Consider the following 12905-nt stretch of genomic DNA (forward strand, 5'->3'; position numbering starts at 1 on the left):
CGGGGGGGGGGGGGGGGGCTGCATTTTCCTTTGTGGTTCGTTACAACGTGTTACGCAGGGAACGTTGACGAAAAGTTGGGGTAGACGGACACGTCTCAGGTTCGGCCGGAGAAACGATCTCAAAAACATTGCGGGGTGCATGAACAAAGGAACCGGGCCGATTCGGTCCAAATGGTGCGCAACTTTCTGTGGGTCACGTCCGTTGTCTAGGTAACAGCCGCAACGAAAACTGCTATAGCCCCGCGTTTGTGCATAAATCGGAGAAATATGCCGGAAAAACCAAAATCCAACCTTTCCGGTCGTGAGGGAAGAATATGGGAGATCCGGGAAAGCGGAGCGGAAAAATGGAATGGACATATTCTGTGCTAGGCGTGACCTTGAGAGTTCAAACAGATTCAGGGAACGAAGAGGTACGGATGTTGAGTCACGTGATATCTGAATGTGGATGTTTACGTAAGCTGACTTGTGCACGAGTCATGGGTTTTGACAATGGGTACATTTTCGTACAAAACGGTGCAACAGCGTTTTGTGTTTCACGGGTTTTAAGACTCGCTCTCATTCTGCTCGGGCTCTTAAGTCCGCTATTTAACGATATCAGCTGTGCCGCGCGTGTGTGTAATCAATCTCTGCGTTAACAGCACGCCAGCAGCCCACAACAATACCACAGCTTCTCTAACGAACGCATCCTCTGTCTAATCTTATCAACTCGAGTGTTTTTTTACACCCACCACTCCGAACCGTTCAAAAACCGTTTTGTCTCGTACAACGGTGGAAAATACTCAGAATCGTGCGCGGCATATTCAGCGCTGATCGTTTTGTCATGGCACTATGCATCCGCGCCGAACTACTGGCTGGCAACGATCATGGACCATACACTACTATATATATGCGTGGAGTTTGCCAAACTGCTAAAGTTGGCATCTCAGAGCCGCAGCAAACGGCTCATCGACCATCTTCCCTCCCATGCTTGGCGCTTTTGAAGCCCACTGACCGATCGTATTGTTAAGCTTCCCGTTCTTTTTCTGTAATGCCCGTAGCCTGGTCGTCGTCGCCCGTGAAAAGTGCGACAAAACTCGAAGTGGAGAGACCTGAGATGGAAAACCTGTTCGCATTCAGATCGCCGCGTGAGTCTATTTATTCCAGTCCCAATTCGTACCCAAGATCGTTGCTGGACGCCTACACCGATGAGCTTTCCCCGGTGGCTTCGCTAGCCAGCCATATTGACGCTGATGCAATCGTCAATGCACACCAACAGAGCGGCGCTGCTGGCAGTGCCGCCAGTGCCGCCGGCGCAGCCAAACCGAGCACCCTTTCGTTTGGCAAGCGCTACAAAATGAGCATGACGCTCAAACCGCGCGAGATTGAACTTGCCCGTAATTCGTGGTCAATTTTGCTCGATAACGAGTGCTCAAAACAGAAGTACGACGATTTCGTCAACAAGTGTCTGAAAAAACCCAAGAAGAGCGTTCAAAAGACCAAGCCGGGCCCCATTGCAGGCAATGTCGCCCTTTCAAGTTTCTTGTTCGGTACACAGTTTCTAGCCAATATTTTGGACCTCGCTCCAGAAATCGAAGATGCGTTCCCGACCATCAATCACGCGGCATCTGCTGTCACAGGTGTCCTTACCGCAGCGGTGGACAACTTGGAAGATTTAACCGTGCTCGACGAGTACTTATGTGGTCTGGGGAAACGCCATTCGAGAATTCTCGGCGTTTGCGCCGTACATTTCCGCGTGGCTGGCGTGGGTTTCATGAAAACGCTTCGAGATCGTTTTGGATACGACATAACCAGAGAGCTCGAAAACGTATGGCTCAGACTTTACCTATACCTGTCGAACACCATGCTGCAATTTGGAATAGACCCTGTCATCGTCGAGAATGAGATATGCAACGTGGTTCTGGAACCACCGGCGGTGTTGGAAAGGCAGCCTACAAACAGCAGTGCCGAGTCATCAGCCCAAAGCGATTTCTCGCAAGAACCGATCTCGCTACGGTCTGGCGGATCCTCGGAACGGAGCAATTACACCACGACTAGCGGTTCCTTCATGTTCAAATCGTCATTTTTGAGAAGACCTGCCTCTGAAAGCAATGCTTCTGGAAGAACCCAAAGTTCGGGCGCTTCAAGTTCTGCGAGTCGCGTGCCGAAAACAGTGCGTGGTGGTGGCGCTAATGCCGCTTTGAAAACGGGAGGGAAATGGGTTCCCGTCAGCTCGCTGCCGAAAAACACGTACACCACTGTAGTCGTACAAGAGACTTCTCATAAGGGTGGTTCCGTAAGAGGTGGTGGTGGTTCTTATAAGCTCGTACGTGTAGATGCATCACAAATGGCAGCCTACCGAGCGGGAAATAGTGCTGAACAGCAAGCGAATATTTCTCTGCGTCAACGGCACGAACAAATGATGAGGGAGTACGCAGCCAGATCAGGTGGTGCTAGAGGAGGTGGTGGTGGTGGCGATTGTAGTATTATGTAAATTCTAACGCAATGATATTTTTGAAAAGAAGCAATCGCGGGCTATGCTATGATTACATTACATAGAGGCATGATCGGATTGCCCAGTGACAAGCATCGATGATCCAGCTAATTGCGAATTCCCTGTGACGTTTGAGCCTGTCAAGATTCCATAAGGTGCCTGGGTCTTTCCTGTATTTTACATAAACTCTTCTCATGTACCACGTGACTCGTTCTCATGGAGTGTGACACAAAAACAGATCTGCTGGGCGCATACATATAGAAAGTACGGCTAGCACCAAATTCCTACCATTCCCAGTACACACCACTTTTAAAGAAATAGAACAAATAGAACAACGTTTAGAATTTATGTCTCTTATCTATACAAGGCCCATGTAACATTCTGTAATACTACATAGTACTTCGCGCTGCTCCTCCCCGCATCCGCTCCCCGTAAAGAACCAGAACGACAGTCGCGATGGCCCCTACAACAAGCACTGCTGCCGAAATAGTGGATGTCCACCCGATTCCAACGTTATTGATCGCTTGCAGACAGGTTGCCGACCCTACCGCCGACGCAAAAAAGCGTATCATATAGTTGCCGCCAACCGCGCCGCCGCCGATCTCCACTGCCATCGAATCTATGCAGTAGCTGTTTATCGTTGGGAAGACGCATGTCTGGCATAGCCCGTTCAGAAACATGCTGATCACTGGCAGGGCGTACCCGCCTTTTCGTGTCTGTATCGACCAGCCGTACGCGATCATGGACGCGGGACTGAACACGCCAAAAAACACGAGAGTTATTCGCAGCCGATCCTCGGGAACACGCCTGCCACGCTTTTGGATGCTTTTCCTCACCTGGTAATCTGACAACTTGCCGCCCATGAGCGATCCCACCAGGTAGCCCATACCTGGCGCTAGATAGAAAAGCCCCCCGTACAGCGGTACCGTGATGCCAAAACGCGGATCTACCACGAGCCGGATTGGCGTCAGTAACGAGTACATGTTGTACATTAGGGCCATCGAAGCTATGCCTGCTAAGATGAGACTAGGATATTTGAGTGATGTTATCGGACGCACAAAGTTGAAAGGTAAGAAAACAAACCTTCTTTTCTTGGAAGGATCCGCCAATACCTCCGGCCGTGCATTAAAGTCGCGGACCGCTGCGACATGCCGATTATTGGGTTTGGTTTCGGGCAGGAAAAAAAATCCGAGCACGAACATTATGCCGCCTAGAATTGCCAAAATGTAAAATATCAATCTCCAAGACGAATACGTCACTATAATAGCTCCAAAGGTGGGCCCCAGCGGAGGTCCGATCTGACTTCCAGCGATATTCCATCCCATTGCGCCGCCTCGCTTTTCTGGCGGGTAGATGTCCCCAATAACCTGGGCACCGATGGTAAAGAAGGCCGTGCCAAAAAATGCAGTTGTTGCACGGAATATAAAAAACATGGCTAAGTTCTGGGAGCAACCAACTAGTACCGTGGACAACACACAAAAGAACATGCAAATTAGAAAAGCTGGCTTTCTGCCGTAGGTATCACTAAACGGCGCCCAAAAACACGAAAGACCCATGCACACGTTGTACACAGCATTGGAGATATTAATCATTGAGCTTGTTGTGTGAAAGCGCCGTGCAATGGTTGGTACTGCCGGCAGGAACGCCAGCCCTGCCATTGGTGTGAGGAAACAGGCCGCAGAGCATATCGCTACTACGGCGTTCTTGCGAGCATCCGAGAAAACGTCGGTTGTGGCATTCTCATTAACAACATCTTCAGAATACTCGATGCTCTGCTCTTTAGAGGCCATGTCACGTTCGCTCATTCTGATGGTACGCGAAGAGTTGATCACATTACGCCCAAGGCTAAAATGCAGTCGGCTTCTTTTATGACAAAAGTGCTGGTACACCATCGACCACACTGGTTTGAACGCTGGCGTTTCATCCTAGTAGAAACTTATCTTGACGCTTCCGCTGTTAGGTCGGCAATTTCCTCGCTTGGCGTATCTTTCCGCCCCCAAATGAAATCTAGATGAAGATCGTAACTCTTTTCAGATAATAGTAAAGGAAGTAAGCTAACACATTTTGAGACCTTGGAAATGAGTTAAAAGCGGGCACTAAAGGCTTCCCACAATGCCTTTGTTTCCGGTTGTCTCAACTCTCACTACTGCCTGTCGCTATTAACATTATCACTCATACAAATGTCTGATAAAAAAAATGTATTGCTCATTGGAGCCGGAGGTGTAGGAACCATTGTCGCCTACGGGATTGACTATGTTGGCAAGTCGAACCTTTCGATCGTTGTGAGACGGGACTACGTCAAAGTCAAAGACGCTGGATATGACATTAGTTCTGTGGACTACGGAAACATTAAAGGCTGGAAACCCGCGAATATTTACCCCAACGTCGATGCTGCAGCGGCTTCTGGAGAAGTCTATGATTTCATTGTCATTGCCACAAAAAACCTGCCCGATATTGTCAAGATGGAAGAACTGGTGAAACCTGTAGTTGTCCCAGGAAAAACAACCTTAGTTTTAATGCAAAATGGATTCGACCTCGGTCGTCCGTTTTTTGTCCATTACCCTAAAAATGTCATTTTGTCAGGAGTTTCGCACATCGGCTCGCACAACAGCGGCGGTGTGATTTGTCAAACGCAGAAGGACAAAGCTGTGGTTAGCTACTTTGAGAATCCAAACCTATCTAAGGAGCAGCAGGAAACCAAAGCACATGAGTTTATTTCCCTCTACAGCAATGACAAGAACGATTGTGTTTACTTTGACGATGCCAAATGGTATAGGTACAGAAAACTGGTGTACAATGCATCGTTGAACACAGTGTGCGCTCTCACGGGTGTTGACACCGGGAGGCTGGCATTTTCAGGTGGGCTGGACACTGTGTCAATACCTGCCATGCGAGAAGTTGTGAAAATTGCCGAGGCAGACGGAGTCAAATTACCAAGCGACGTCATTAACTCTGTTGTACACTCCGATGACGGCGACTGGTTCGAGCCATCGATGCGCGTGGACGTGAAGAAAGGCAATCCTGTTGAACTTGAGGTGATTTTGGGCAATCTTCTCAAGGTCGCAGGAGAATTGGGAGTCGAGACTCCAATTTTGACAGTCGTTTACAATTTGCTTAAGGTCGTCCAGTTTCGCCTGAAAGAGGAGCAGGGACTTATCACATTGCCAAAAGAGCGTCCAATTACTGATAGAGTTTTTAAGTAGATGCATTAACTAAGGTGTTTGATAGTGGTGATCAATTATATGTCTGTATCGAATCTTGTTTCAACTAGTATCTATCTACTTAGATTGCAATCGAATCTTGTTTCGACTAGTATCTACTTAGATTGCAGTCAATGAATGGTTTTCAATTATAGCTTACATGTCTCTCTAACAACCCAGTCGCTTTCGGTGGCCATGAGCTGGTTGCATAAGGCCCGTGGATCGTCTACACCTTTGTTAATGGCATTCAGCGGTTCTCTCTTGCGTTGCCAGGAGAAAAGTTCCTTAAGGAAAGCATTCTCGTTGGTCTCCTCGATGATATCAGCGATGACATCACCAATACTGCCAAACATCATAAATGCGTGGCCGGAGTCACCAGCAATGGTGAAAAGAGATCTATTTGCATAGAAAGGACAGTAAGATATCAAAAAGTCGTTGTCCTCGCTGTCCGAATACCAACATAGTCTGGTTTTGTCTAGTTTCTTGACCTCTGGAATATGCTCCTTGATGAATTGCTTGATTAACTTCAACCCAAATAACGGTACGTTTTCCTCTGGATCATCACTAAAAGCAGTCTTGACCTTTGAGTTGAGCATTTTGGTTGGATTCGTCCATTTCAAACCTCTGTATCCAATCTTCATGAACCCGTTTCTCACAGGAAAACCATAAAGGCCTCCGATACCCTTTTCCCTAACGTCGAAGGTCCATGTTGGAAACTTCTCCTCGCTATACTTTTCCAATGCTTTGGGATCCGTAATTTTCATTAAAGCCACGGTACCGCCTGTTGCTTCCACTTTCTCCGCAGCTTCAGGGACTACTTCTGTCGTCCATGGTCCACAGGCCGTGATAGTCAAATTCGCGACATGGAGCTGCCCGTCGCGAGTTTTGATCCCCATGCATTTCTTTTCAATTGTACCCTTGACGTAATCCACCAAAAGATGGTCGATCGCGCCCTGCCATGGCCCAAAATGCGTGTGGAACGAAGCAGCGAATTCTGTGCGACACAGATGCAAAACCCATCTACATGCTTTGTCTGCAACTATCATACCACCTGTGGTGTCAAGTACGCCCTGGAGGTGCTTTCCACGCCGCTTCATCTCAAAAGGATCCACCGATGAGGCTGGCTGTCCTATAGCACGAGCCCTTTCAGTCGCATCCACGTCAGACACACAAATGGCCTGAGAGGAACTCATGTTCTGCAGTGTAAGCTGTTCGAAGGGAGGTAGAGTGTGATGGCTTGTGAGATGAACATTACCGCTATTAAAGTAAATGGGCTGGCCACCTTCGAAATCGCAATCTTTGATTCTTTGGTTCCATTCTAAAAAGATCTTTCTGCTGTCCAGTGACATTTTCTGATAATGCGTCTGTTCCCCATACGCAGCTCGAAAAATCTTGTTCATATCTGAGCTTGGGCTGTCACATCCTTTGAAATAGTTATATCCAAGATGCACGTAGTCTCTTTTGTCGAAGATGTGGACGTTTCTATATCCTCTTTTTAGGAGGGCATAAGCGGTGGAAAGTCCCGACACACCGGCACCTACGATAATAACAGCTTCATCAAACATCATGGTTCTGGCACTTCAAGCCCAAAAATGCTACACGAACGTTGGTGAACGTCTTTGAGAGTACCGGTATATATCGTGGTTCAAGCATCAGTGAAATCGCTCGAGAACGACAAGTCACCGATCATTATGCAGAAAGCGATAAGATAAGGTCGGGCCCTTGGCGTATCAAAGCGCACTGACCGTAAGCGTATTGATACGCTTGGAGTCAAGAGAATAGTTTTGAATAAATGCGCCTGATGACGGGAAGAAGATTGCATGGGGACACAACAAACGACTGTGTCTTTTGATGTAATTTTGCAGCTATGCTAAGGTGCCGCGAAAGGCAAGGCGTTGTTACGAGATTCCGCTGACAGCGACAGATTAAGAAAATATGATCAGTATTTGAATTATCCATGAAGTGGGAAGGTCGAGCCACTAACAAGGTGACTCCTGATGATGAAGAATCCGCTTCTCGCAAATTGATGTTGAAACCTTTTCTTCGATTTTTGAGGTTTGAGATCTCTCACTTTTGTTAGAAGATGCTGTCCCGCTGCCTTACCACTATAATACTATAATAAAGCCTAAGCCTGTCTAGAAGCGATACAAATTATCTTAAAGTTTGATTTATAGTACCATTACCATGGACAAGTCATCATGGGGAGTTAGCAACGAAGTCAATGGAGGTGTAAGTGAGTGCCAATCTATGTGATGCGATGATCGAAAGAGCTTGATGAAATCATGTTGATGTCGGTCCACACTGGACTGAATTCGAGGATTTTTTTCTGCGATGCGAGCTAGACGTATATCCATCTAACCATTTCTTAAGAATATTAAAAATTTACGTACGAGCACTTTTACCCTAGAGCGAATATCTGAAAGCAGGATTTTCCTTGTCCGTCAAATCCGCAAACTCCAAATTTTTAGGTTCTGCGTAATCGACTCCCAGCTCCTCCCTCTTTTTGTCCCGCGCGTGGTTGTCTCTCTTATTTAGCCAATACATTAAGGCGATACAGATATCACCAGTAGCGAAAGAAACGAGCATCGCAATTTTGGCACCACTATAGTTGGGAGACTGCGAGGCTCTGAAGGTTTGAGGACCGACTATATTTCCCACGCAGTATCCGACTAGAAATAATGTATTAACGGTAATCTTCTTGGTGTACCCAGCGGTGTTAGACGAGATACAGGAGACAACTCCAGAAACTACTGCTGTCGCTGCGTAAAACGAAAGGTATCCAGCCAGTTTGGAACCCTTGTGCGAGGTGAAGTTCAACAAGCACATCCCTACAATAACAATCGAGTTAACAATCAAGCACACGATAAGTCTGTCGCCCTTGAAAAGCTTTGTACTCATGAATGCCACGATAAATGGAATTACAATATCAATACCACCGCCAGGCATACTCATCAAAAGTGAATCCTTAGTAGAAAACCCAAAATCTTTCTTTAGTAGAATGGAACCAAAATTGGTGAACCCGCCATTGGGAATGGCATACGACATACCGTAGACAAAAAAAATCAACGTCCTGATGTCCTTGAAGGTTTCGCGGAGCTGTCTCATTTTAAAGTGCTGATTACCGAATCCTTGCTGGTTACTTCTGATTCTCTCCACACAGTACTTTTTCTCTGTTTCATCTAAGAACCAGGCTTTTACCGGAATGTCAGGAATGTGAACAGTAGAGATCAACCCGAGGAAAACGGTAATGATCCCAGTGATCACGTAAAGGAGTCTCCACGACGGCATAGTGTAGTGGTGAGAAACCAGCCCATAAGCGATTCCACCGCCAAGTATCGATCCAAAGCCCTGGAACCCGAACCAAATGCAGGATCTCATGAATTGTTCGCTCTTTTTGTACCATTGAGCTGTCAACAGAATGTATGCGGGGTTCATGAAGCCCTCAAAGGTGCCCAGCAGAACACGACATGCCAGAAATGAAGCTGACGAACGGCATGCTGCGTGGCACATAAGAACCACTCCCCATAGAACAATGGCGACCCCAAGCGTCTTGGATAGGGGGAATCTTTGAAGTAGCAAGTTTGCGGGAAATTCAAAAAAGAGATAGCCGAAATAAAAAGAGCTTCCCACCCACGAATACTCTTGGGCAGTCATGTTCAGATCTTTCGTCAAACCCATGATCGATGCGTACGAGTTAGTCGTTTTGTCCATTTGCTGGCAGGCCATTAGTGCACACACCAAGGGGAGGATGCACCAGTCAATTTTCCGGATTAATGCCCGTTCGATCTTCTGGTCCAGAACGATATTCTGCGAGTCCAATACATAGTCCATAGCTTGGTCTGCATCTCTGTCGGTAACTTCTATAATTGCGCCCTCGATGGAGCGAATAGAGGTTATAACAGGGGCTTTTTCTGCCTCAAAAGGCAGTTTTTCATTCGTTTGGGTGATACCGCTCATTATAGAAATCGGTTACAGTGAGCTGTGATGGTCTTCCACTGACTGTACCCGATAGAGAGCATAACGTAATGACTACAGGTCAGAAATAAAAAAACTAAGGCTCAACTTATACATGTTGCAAATGAACATCTATAGAGATTAGGAGCTTCGCCAAATGCCAGTCGTGTTGGTGTTGTTAAGAATTCCAGCTTATCGATTTTTCTGCTTCAACTAAACTTCGTAGTGATAAACGTAATTCTCCGACATTAATTTATATAACCTCTGATAGACAACAACGGCGAATTACAACCAGGCGTATCTTTCCGAACATCAAGCAACACCGACACGACCAACCTAAAATTGATCAAATGCCCTTTCCAAATTGCTGAACATATCTTTTATGAAGGTGTCAGCAGTGCTACTGAGAAAATCCCATACTGTCTCGCTTGTCGTATCAACGACGCCAAGTTCCGCACTGGGAGGGAAATTGCTGGTTTTGCCCTGCGGAAAACTGAAAGAAATACCATCGGTTGAAGAATGGGCAAAACTAGTAGAGCTGGACTGGAAATCAGAATCATAGTACAGATTCTCTGGATACCTCGGCTGGTCCTGTGGTGTGGTGTTCGGGTTCAAATCCGGCGACTGTAGTAGATCGTTGGTACTTACACCACTCTCCACGTATGCCAGAACCGCACTAGATAAGTGTTCGAAACTGTTTCGAAACATTTGAGCTCCTTCCCATCGCTCTGCCAGAACGTATAGTATATTAGAGCATGCCGATATTGTATCGTAGACAATTGTTTTCCGTGCTAGCTGCAAGAATTTGAGCGATGTGTCCAGCCATATGCAGTAAAGAAAAGTGACGCCCGCGACAAAAACGCACTGAATGGCCAGCCAGGTGTAGCTGAGTTTTCCTTTAGCGTGTAAGTATTTGTAGTTCAGGCAAATCGCGGACGCTGATTGTGTAAAAACAGTGAACCAGTCAATGGTCGCAGGCGACGTCTTTGTGTTTTGCTTTGAGACCTCCAAAACTACAGGTCTCAGTAACAATAGAACAGAGTTGTGGTACGATATGGTGCACCAGTTTTCCGTTTCCCATGTCGTTTCCGCATCGCGTTTATACGGAAATGTCGACTTCCACTCGTTCAACTCCAACATAATCTGGCGCCTGATAGCGTTCATCTCCTCTGTGCTCGTAGGAGAAGGCCTTGGTTTGTAGACGAAGGTGCAAATACTTGACTGTAGCATTCGGAGTTTGAAAACATGAACTGAAACAGCATATTGTTCAGACTCTGGTAACGGTACATCAATGTCGGCGTCTGCAATCCCAAAAGGACGGCCAAGTACCAAGCCGTTAATCCGCTCCATGCTATAGGTACACCAAAAAATGCGAGATTTCAGATCCTGATCGCGGTTAGCGGTTAACGAACAACTCACTTTGCCTGTCTGGTAGGGCTTCCTGTGGAGTCCCAATGCTACTGCGGTTCTGAGAGCGAGTCCGGTCGTTTGCCAGATGGAGCTTCCGTGTGGCATTTTTTGTGAGAACACGCTGAGAAGCAGATATGCTTGTACAGCCCGAATCGATGTGCCCTCGACAATGGGGCCGATATGGTCAAACGCTTTGTCGTAGTAGGCACGGGTGTGGTGATCTGAGCAAGTAACACCAGAAGATTCTAACAACTGGCTTCCAATGGCAAACAAAATGTAAACGAAAAACAGCGACTCATTATCGTCGGTGTCGCTCTGAACCACCTTTTCAAAGCAAGCCAATACCCATTCCCAATCGAGAAACGGATATTGAAATTGCACTCCAGAGTAATATGCCTCGATAAGTTTTTGTCCATTAGTTATAGTTGGCTTTTGAAATCGCTTTTCTGTCTCCAAAATCGGACCTTCCAAATTGCCGGATGCAGTGATTGAGAAACGGCCTGAACCGTTAGGCTGAAAGTCTCCCTTTTGTTTTTGATAGTGATATATGGTACTGTGGATAGCCCTGGCGATGGAATAAGCACTGCTCAGGCCGATGTACCGGGGTTCTCCGGCGGCTGCTAGGGTGATGTAGCCTACCTCTAATGGAAGTCCATTTTCAGTAACACTGTCTGATTCTTCGCTGCTTTCCTTTTCATTGAGTGCGGCACTCTCATCTCTAGAATTACTACTCGATACTTCGGATCTCTTTTCGAGCTTCTTTTTCAGAAGCTCGATCTCAAGCTCCAGCGTTTCCAAATAGTTTCTTGGCACTTCTCTGCCGGTAGAGATGTCCACGACCGTGCAGGAGATACCATTCAGCTTGCAGGAGCCGCAAGATGGATATCCTCCGTCGCATTTTTTTCGCCTTTTTTTGCAGAAACAGCAAGCTCCCGTCTGATGCTTGCTGCTAGTGCGGGTTTTGGGCACTTTGCGGACCCATTGTGAGCCTGTTGCGGATGCCGTAGAGACAGTAGCATCTTCACAATGAGCACTGGCGTCCTTTGATAACATTTCAGAGGAAAATAGCAGACCCAGGAAAACGAAGAAATTATGCCAACTCTACCTACTGGCAAGGAGTATTCTCAACGAGATATACTCTTCACACACCGTCCCCGTATTCTTCCTCTCATTTTAAGTACTATATGTCACTGTCGTATCTTTCCTCGATAAGATAAATCAAAAAGGTAACACACCGAGTTAAAAGAAACTAATTAAGGCCTGGGCAGGTATAAGTGCTTAGAGAGAGTTTCTTGGTGCCTCCGAGCGTAGAACAATAATGCATTGGCAAGGTGTCTTACGTTTAATCGTCATCCATATCTACTCACGGTTAAAGTGCCTGTCCAAAATTCTCAAAGTCAGCTAATACTCTTTCAGTTCAGTGGATTCTCTGTCACACTCTATTGCTGAAAACTTCCTCTCTTAATACAGGTTAGCCCAGTACTTATATATTACAACACATTAAATACTGGCGAGACTAGGTGCTGTGTTTGTTTGGCAGAAATTAGTCCAATCTCTCACCAAAGCGTTGACCACCATAGCATTGAACTTTCCAGTGTCCACACCGGTGATCATGGTGGCTTTTCCGGTCCGGACACCCTTCTTGGGNCATGGTGGCTTTTCCGGTCCGGACACCCTTCTTGGGACGTAGATCAGATGGGAACATTCTCAAACTACCGTAGAAAGGAGACGAAAAGGATGTGTCAACGGAGACGTAGGCCTCGTAGGACCCAGTAACGATTTCTGGTCTTGCAGCGATGGCCGACGCAACCTCGTCCCAGAAGGGGAGATTGAAACCGGGCAACGTTCCGTTTCCAACAGTCTCCTTTACG

The 12905-nt window shown here is 46.8% G+C and overlaps 6 protein-coding genes and 1 pseudogene across 7 annotated transcripts; 2 read left to right on the top strand and 5 right to left on the bottom strand.

Moving 5' to 3' along the window:
* Positions 1-1027: 1027 nt before the first annotated feature.
* Positions 1028-2470, top strand: LALA0_S05e09758g (LALA0S05e09758g1_1; the record flags this gene model as incomplete). The annotated part of the gene is made up of 1 exon (XM_022772534.1): positions 1028-2470. One exon carries the CDS (start codon positions 1028-1030, stop codon positions 2468-2470), a length of 1443 nt encoding a protein of 480 aa, XP_022628848.1.
* A 389-nt stretch (positions 2471-2859) lies between these two features.
* LALA0_S05e09780g (LALA0S05e09780g1_1) lies at positions 2860-4362 on the bottom strand (the record flags this gene model as incomplete). Its single annotated transcript, XM_022772535.1, has 1 exon — positions 2860-4362. The coding sequence occupies one exon, from the start codon at positions 4360-4362 to the stop codon at positions 2860-2862; it is 1503 nt and encodes a 500-aa protein (XP_022628849.1).
* Positions 4363-4650: 288 nt separating this feature from the next.
* Positions 4651-5673, top strand: LALA0_S05e09802g (LALA0S05e09802g1_1; the record flags this gene model as incomplete). Its single annotated transcript, XM_022772536.1, has 1 exon — positions 4651-5673. One exon carries the CDS (start codon positions 4651-4653, stop codon positions 5671-5673), a length of 1023 nt encoding a protein of 340 aa, XP_022628850.1.
* Positions 5674-5819: 146 nt separating this feature from the next.
* LALA0_S05e09824g (LALA0S05e09824g1_1) lies at positions 5820-7235 on the bottom strand (the record flags this gene model as incomplete). The annotated part of the gene is made up of 1 exon (XM_022772537.1): positions 5820-7235. The coding sequence occupies one exon, from the start codon at positions 7233-7235 to the stop codon at positions 5820-5822; it is 1416 nt and encodes a 471-aa protein (XP_022628851.1).
* Positions 7236-8073: 838 nt separating this feature from the next.
* LALA0_S05e09846g (LALA0S05e09846g1_1) lies at positions 8074-9627 on the bottom strand (the record flags this gene model as incomplete). Its single annotated transcript, XM_022772538.1, has 1 exon — positions 8074-9627. One exon carries the CDS (start codon positions 9625-9627, stop codon positions 8074-8076), a length of 1554 nt encoding a protein of 517 aa, XP_022628852.1.
* Positions 9628-9960: 333 nt separating this feature from the next.
* On the bottom strand, positions 9961-12087 carry LALA0_S05e09868g (LALA0S05e09868g1_1; the record flags this gene model as incomplete). The annotated part of the gene is made up of 1 exon (XM_022772539.1): positions 9961-12087. One exon carries the CDS (start codon positions 12085-12087, stop codon positions 9961-9963), a length of 2127 nt encoding a protein of 708 aa, XP_022628853.1.
* Positions 12088-12534: 447 nt separating this feature from the next.
* Positions 12535-12904, bottom strand: LALA0_S05e09890g (annotated as a pseudogene). The gene is given in 2 exon segments: positions 12535-12681; positions 12683-12904. Coding segments are annotated over 2 exon segments (369 nt in total).
* Position 12905: the final 1 nt, after the last annotated feature.

This window comes from Lachancea lanzarotensis, scaffold LALA0S05 (genome assembly GCF_000938715.1).
Source record: "Lachancea lanzarotensis genome assembly LALA0, scaffold LALA0S05, whole genome shotgun sequence".
Classification (NCBI taxonomy): Eukaryota; Fungi; Ascomycota; class Saccharomycetes; order Saccharomycetales; family Saccharomycetaceae; genus Lachancea; species Lachancea lanzarotensis.